General features: G+C 39.1%; 1 protein-coding gene across 1 annotated transcript; it reads right to left on the minus strand.

The window, feature by feature from the left end:
- Positions 1-234: 234 nt before the first annotated feature.
- On the minus strand, positions 235-6,938 carry LOC109400931 (fibrinogen-like protein A). The gene is made up of 2 exons (XM_019673423.3): positions 5,958-6,938; positions 235-5,894 (listed from the first exon to the last, which is right to left on the minus strand). The coding sequence occupies exons 1-2, from the start codon at positions 6,845-6,847 to the stop codon at positions 5,756-5,758; spliced, it is 1,029 nt and encodes a 342-aa protein (XP_019528968.1). The 5' UTR covers positions 6,848-6,938; the 3' UTR covers positions 235-5,755.
- Positions 6,939-7,742: the final 804 nt, after the last annotated feature.

Raw genomic sequence — 7,742 nt, forward strand, 5'->3', positions numbered from 1 at the left:
TTTCCAATATAGTTTAGGCATAGACTATAAGATGACATTCACATTGCCAGATCATATCACGTAAACCCGCTGTTTCATCTTGCACCACCCGTTTCAACTTGCCCCTGTGTACCTTATTTTAAACCGAATGTTAAAATTTTTAAATGCATTAACATAATATGACAACGCCAATCTAATGTTTTTTGTGTCAACTTTTTGTTAGTTGAGACTCAACAGCCCACTTAACCCAAAAGGTATCAATTTATAAGTAACACGGAGATAAGTTTTTGAAAATTTTAAGATTTTGTATGGACGAAAGTCCTCAACAGATCAGAGGCAGAACTTTTGCAAATAAGTCACGCACACTCAGTATAGTCAACTCACATTTTTTGGCAAATATCCATGTGGATGTGATTTGAGATGCAAAGTATGTGCAATTAATACCCGCCATTTCAGGCAAATTAGCACATGAAGTTTATGTGCTGCAAATTCTACGAGTCACAGGTGTATAGTGCTTCCTCAAATGTATAAGTCACTCTAATGGGAAGTAGGGTCTTGTACCATTTGGACAGGTGTACCTATTTTGGGCAGTTGCCGTTATAACTAAGTCAATTTCAAACCGATTGATTTGAATTTTTGTACAGAGTTAGATACTGTACGTGCCTAACTCTATACAAAATTTGAAATCAATCGGTTTAAAATTGACTTAGTTATAGCGGCAAGTGCCAAAAATAGGTACACCTGCCCGAATGGTACAAGACCCTATTTGTTTACCTCCATTACAAATATCTATGTGCCAGACAAATGGAAGGAATGTAGACTTGAATGATTTATGATTTTCGGCAGACTGTAGTGGGCTGGACGCATGAAACGAACGCCAAACAAATTTTAACTCGTTGTAAAGACTTTTGCATTCGTTTCTCTCTAAATGGATTCAAATTTATTATTAGAAAGGGGCCTTTTCTAGCGGGGTTTAGGTTCACCAGATTCGCGTAATTCCATATAATTTGAGAAAAGTGGTAAACTACCAAAATCGAATTTATTTTAATTTTCCCCGATGAAAGATTTTTTAACCTCCAGAATCTTAATATATACTGCTAAGGCTAACTTATAACGAAAAAATATTTTAGGTTCATGAAAGTGCGATAATAATCCTGTTTCAACACACCGTGCGATGCCCGTGAAAGACACGTCTGGACTATTTTTAACAGACCCGTCTGACCAGCTGAAACGCTGGTTCGAACACTTTGGAAACAAGTGTCGGTCATGCCACCAACATCTCTGCACGCTCCGCCAAGAGTTCGATGCATTACCCGTGTCAATTGTGCTCCTTCTGCGCGTCGAGTGACTCGAATCGACAACTCTCACATCGTCGCACATTGGAGTAAATCACATCAAAACCTGATCATAAGTGAAAAAACTCAAAATGAAGTAATTGGGTTTTCCGTTGTGTTTTTGCCAAGTGTAGTTATCGTGTAATCGTTTGACAGCTAAGCAGTGTACAAATGTTTTGTTTACGCTTATCAGAAGAGGTTAAGTGAAGCTGAAGTTTAGCCGTTTTCTTTGATATAACTCACAGCGCGTGCTAGTTTTGACCGTACAAAGTGAATGAAATTGATAGTCAATCAATTCAACAATGCAGTTTGTTAAAGAAGGTTAATGTAGTTATTCTCGTAATTTGAAACCCAAACATATTGACGTTGAATTTACATACAATATATGAAAATATTGAAAAAAATATTTGATGGAATCCTTTACCGTACATTCAAAATGAAATAAGTTGATTTTCCGGCTGTTTCCGAAAAATCTGCGTTTAGTGTATGATAAAACTATTGTTCCTTTTTCAAATGCAGAAAGAAAACCTTCCGGATGTTTCCGATTTCAAAAGTTGCGACACTTTGAAAAAATCGTGATAATTATATTATTATATGATATTATTTGCCTTAAAACACTATTTGGCCCTCTGAACGTATTTTTGCTGAAAACTAGAACTCAACAGCTTTCAAGCAAAAAAAAAGAAGTTTAAAATCGGTCAACTGGTTCAAAAGTTGTGATTTTTTGAAAAAAAAAATAGTTTTGAAAAATCTTGACTTTTACAATCATAAAATTGGTCACCCTAATGACGAAATAAAAAAATACGAAAACTATGAAATACGTTTCATTACTAATTTGGGTTGCATTTGGGTTGTGAAAATGCGTCAAAATAATTTTGATCAGTTTTGATGTACTAGGTGCTCCACTGTGCGTCGTCACATGAATCTTGTCACTCGATTCTGTTTGTCGACTCGAATGAGGTGAGAACTTCATTCTTGAAATGAGAAAGGAAATGAACCAACACAAACGCGATGGTCATTCGGAAATCTGTCATCTGGATAGAGTTTCACGACGGCACTCATATGAGGGCGTACTCAGTGAATGTCAACAATCATATTTCATTTTAATCTCAAGCACAGAGAACAGACATCCAAGTTCAGTTCCGAAACTGTGTAAGGAATTTAACGGTCATTTGATATCGCCAACACAAGTGGCAATAGCGTGGCGCTGCAATCGGTCAATTTCCCATACTTATTTAACTCACCACTTGAAATATTTCAATTCACCACTGACTATGGCAACATGGTGTTTGGTGGCGTTAGTGTTGTCATCGTGTATTGGTTTGCAACCTGATTCAAGTAAAGATTCAAATCCTTACACAACTTTGCGAATTAGATGTGTTCTTGTCTGGATGTCTGTTCTCTGTGTCTCAAGTATGCCCATATTTTTTCAATGAAAAACAAAAATACCGATTAAAAATGCAAATAAACTTATTTCTAAACAAAAAGTAAACATTTTGTTTATTTTTGGTCAGTTTACTCGATTGTTTATATGCTACAATTTGTCTTCATATTTAGCGCTGTTCGCAACAACGGTGAGTGTTTGTTTTGATTGTATTTGCAAGCGTAAACGGTAGTTGTGCGGGATATTTACCTGCCTTGGAACGGACTCCAGGACACATTTTGATCAGTGTTTAAGGAAATAACCGAAATTTTTCGAGTTGATATGCTCAATTGTCTTGTAATTGTGGTGTTGTATATTTCAGGTATTTGCCTAGTGGGAGCTTTTTTTTCTTTCCAGCAAATTCAGGAAGTAATCGATGGCGGTATATACTCGGGGTTGGCTATGCTAGGCAATCCCAGGGAGATGGAACCGATGGAAGAGACTAGCAGTTTTGTACACAGCTCCTCAAATTGGCAAGCAACGAGTACGGGATATGCTATGGACAGCGTTGATGGTGACAAATGAATGATTTGGTGCACACAAACGTCGTAGTGGACATTTGAGACGAACAATGCCAGGATGCTTTCACCTACATTGCAGATGTCTGGCGCTACGGCATCACCGTGTTCCGCTTGCGGGAGTGGAAAAGTTGGCGCACCATTAACTATCTGTACAGTTCAAAGGAATTGAACTTCCAGTGCAGTGGTTCGACGAAGTTTTCGGCATGTTCGGCAGTTTTCGGTTCACATGAACGCTGATCTTATGTTGTTCTACCATCCCATGTCCAGCCCAGCTACACGGAATTCCAAGATCCGACCTCGGTCCTGAAGAACGAAACCATCTGGCAGAACTTTGGTCTGGCGTTCCCACTAGCTGGTAGTCGTGGCAAGGCCGGTCAACCGTCCACCTCCGCAGTCGCCCGTAACAACGAGCAATTCTTCACCTTAGTACAACAGAGCGGAATTGGCTGTTAGGATTTGGGCAAACCACAACAACTTGGGCTTGGAGTGGACGCGGAAAACATGGGCACATTAACGTTCCCCAATGGTTTGAAATTGGATCGTGAGACGAACTGGACGAACAGGAATTGTTCCGTGGATTTTTCCAGAACTTCCTCCAGAAACCTCTGACATCCCTCCAGGAATTCTTCTGAAAATACTCCAAGATTCCCCCAATGGTTTTTTAAGGATCCCTCCAGAGAATGCTCCCCAAATTCCTTCATGGATTACTCCAAGTATTATTTCAAGAATTTCTCCAGCAATTAATTTAGAGATTCTTCCAGGAATACATCCAGGAATTCCTCCATATCCATCATAGAGATCCCTTTAAAAATACCCTAGAGGTTCTTCCAAGAATCCCTCCCGGTATTCTACCAAAACCTCCAGGGTCCAGAAATTTCTCCAGGGATTCTTCTAAGAAATCGTTCTGGGATTTCATCAGTAAATTCTCAAGGAATTCTGCATGAAATTTCCCCGTGAGTTCTCTCAGAGAATCCTCCAGTGATTCCACTAAAGATTCCTCAAGGAATTCATCCGGAGATTCAGAAATTCCTCTAGGGATTACTCCAGCAATACTGTCAGGAGTCTCCCTAGGAATTTCTTCAGGGATTCCTCCGAGAATTGCTCCAGAGATTTCTCCAGGAGCTCATCCAAGATTTCTTCCAGAGATTCCTAGTGGAATTTCTCCAGGGGTTCCTCCAGCAATCTCCCTAAGGTTTTCTCGAGGAATTCCTCCCGGAATTCGTCGAGGATTTTTTTTCCATGGATTTGTACAGAAAGTCCTCCTGAAATACCCCTAGAGATTACTCCAGGGATTCTTCCAGATATTCCTACAGGTATTTCTCAAGGAGTTCCTCCATGCATTCCTTTGAAGTTTCACTATGAATCCGAAGAGATTCCTGCACGGATTCTTCCACGAGTTCTCCCAGGGATTTATTCAGGATTTCCTCCCGATGTCCCTACAGGAAATCCTTAAGAGATTTCTTCAGTAACCCCTCCAGGGATCTGGAGGAACTCTTGGAGAAAAATCTGGAGGAGTTCTTGGAAGAATATCTATATCTATACACTCAATTCTGTTTTTACGCGATAGATGCGTTTGCGCAAAAAAGGTTCGTGTAAAAAAATTTTGCGTTATTTCGAAAAAAATCCAAAGGAGTTTTTTTAACGCGGGTTGAACTCTGCAAATGACCAAAACCGCGTAAAAAAGTCGCGTAACTTCGAAAAAATCGCGTAAAATAAGTCGTGCAAAATAAAACCACGTAAAATAAGTCGTGTAAAAACAGGACTGAATGTAGCTCTCCCTGAAGGAATATCTAGAGGAATCCCCGGAGAAATTCTCTAGAGAAATTCCTGGATGAATCTCTAGAGGAATCTTTGGAGAAATTTGCTGTTATTCCTGGAGAAATTCCTCAAAGGGGCGACACTATTTTTGCCAAGCAAATGTGTTGTGGGCTTAACCGTTTTTTTTGTCTTTTTTTGGGATATTTTGGCTTACCAAAATGGGCATCTCAAACGAATTGCTGAAGTAATCTCACAAGAATTCCTGTATGAATTCCTTAAGTAACATGGAGGTATTCGTGGAGGAATACTTGGAGAAATTTCTGCATGATTCCTTGGAAAAAATCCTGAACCCCTGAAATCCTATAGAGGAATGTATGTTGTATTCGATGAAGTTTGTAATTATTTTGAAAAAAAAAAAAAACTTTCCTGTGGTGTTATAGTCACAATTATTATTCGGAAATGAATGGGTAAGACATTCCCAAGAATAATATATAAGAAATTTATTTATATATCCTTATATATTGAAGCTCCTATGTCACCCAGAATTCATACGATACGATCCACTTAAAAAATACACCATAGTCAAATGTTTGTATTTACAATCAAATGAACTAGTTTTTTAGTTACTTTTAATTTGCAATTGCTACTGCAAGTAAATCAATATGAAGAGCGAATGTGCAATGACATTTTAAGCGATAAGTGAACAATCTCGAATCTCTCACGGTTATTTATAAGTTAAATCACGGGCAGGTCTCAGCATTATTTGGGGTTTTACGAATCATCATTCGAGAATATGCTAATCCTTCGCATTCGTTAGTATGGTGATCCCAGTTCATACTATCTTGATGATTTCCTTTCTTGTATAGTCCATTAAGGTTACTGGAAGTACAAGAAATGTAATTAATACATTTTATAAAATTATATGAGTTGGATTAGTCATACCTACGGTAACAGTTGTTGTACCACCATGCACCCTTATACAATACGGCACAATTGCTGCCAGATCGATCGTTGTCATTGTCTTTAGTTGAAAATTGCATATTTATGTGGTATTTTAATCCATCTCCTGCGCTTCCATTGTAACTTCCCACCTTCTTTAATGCATATTTCTCATCTTCAGTACCAATCACAAACTCATCGTATCGTGCGAATTTGTAAGTTCCGTTGAATGTTTTTGTCTCCACAAGTAGTTGGTGGTCACCACTTTTTGTAAGACGATGTAATTTCTCCAACCCAATCCAGAACTCTCCGTCGAGCTTTCCGAATCCATTTCTGTAGTCAGTCCAGTTCCGGTTGAAGTCAACTGATCCATCGAAACGATACTGCACAACAGTCCATCCTCCGTCAAATACACTTTGTTCGCAATACGCCTCAAATGGTTTCTCGAAACCCAAAGGATGTATAGTGTACTTTCCCGATATATAAGATGAAATTTCAGCACATGATTTGAATGGTTTCAGATTATCTAGTAAACTGCTGTTCGATCGTCTACCTAGTTGCATTGCAAGTACCGTCTTCTTCCAGTTTTCATGATTGGCACAACTTAGGTGCTGCTCCAAAATCTCCGACGAACGGTCCTCCAGCTTGGTCAGCATTAGCTTCATCTCCTTTTGTGTATCCTTGAAACGGATTTGGTTTTCAGTTTGTTCTTTCATCTCAAGCCACATATTCCAGAATTTGGCCTCGAGATCTTCCAGTTTACCGAGGAGCAGTTCATAGCCAAAGCTACCACTATTAGCCGGACAGTTGGAACAGTCGCTGGACACCTTTGTTGCCTCATGATAATGAACCGCACAAAACACACAGATAATAGTTAAAATTTTCACCTTCATTGTGGAGCATTTGAAAATTGCCTTCAGAGAACTATGGGACTACACAAACAACTGTATCTGTTTGTGAGCCAGGCCCTTTTATATCAGAATATGTGTCATGACTGCAAACTCTGCGGCCTATGCTGTGCAACAACTGCATCCTGTAACAATTTTATTATTTTGTTTGTGGCATTACCCCCAACTGGGACAGGACCTACTTCTCAGTAGCTGTGCAGATTTTATCTGAAAGTTTTCGGTAGCAGTCACGACATTTTTCTGTTGGAGGGGTTGAACCACAGTATCCACTTGAACGGATAGGGATTCGAATCCAGACTATCTTATTGACATGTTGCTCAGTAGTAGTACGCTACATTCTCTGAGCCATATGAAACCTTTCGCCTGAACTATGTCGTATGATTAGTAGGATGTGATGAATATTCCTGATAAAACCATCAACACTAGATCGCACTGTTTATGGAATTCCCTTTAACTCATGCAGTAGCGATAATGCTGCTAACTTTGATAATGGAGGAGGCATAGCTCACTATAGCTGATTATTGCTATTATATCAATGCGTTGAGCAAAAGGCATGCGCGGATCAAAACTTTACATGTAAACACGCCACCCTATAGAGGATTTTTTTTTATCGAAATAAAGTCAATTTGAAGCTTGCATCAAATTGAAAAAAAAAAAGACTTTTCGGTATACCAATCATGATTTTTTTTATTTGAACGTACATAGGGTAGAAATTTACTTCGTCATAAGCGCTAATTCCCATCATATCAGATGGCCTAGTGGTTAAAGCTATGAATCGCCAATCCGGAGACGGCGGGTTCGATTCCCGTTCCGGTAGAGAAAATTTTCTCGGCTCCCTGGGCATAGTGTACCATTGTACTTGACTCACAATATCCCTTTC

Source organism: Aedes albopictus, chromosome 1 (genome assembly GCF_035046485.1).
Source record: "Aedes albopictus strain Foshan chromosome 1, AalbF5, whole genome shotgun sequence".
NCBI classification, from domain to species: domain Eukaryota; kingdom Metazoa; phylum Arthropoda; class Insecta; order Diptera; family Culicidae; genus Aedes; species Aedes albopictus.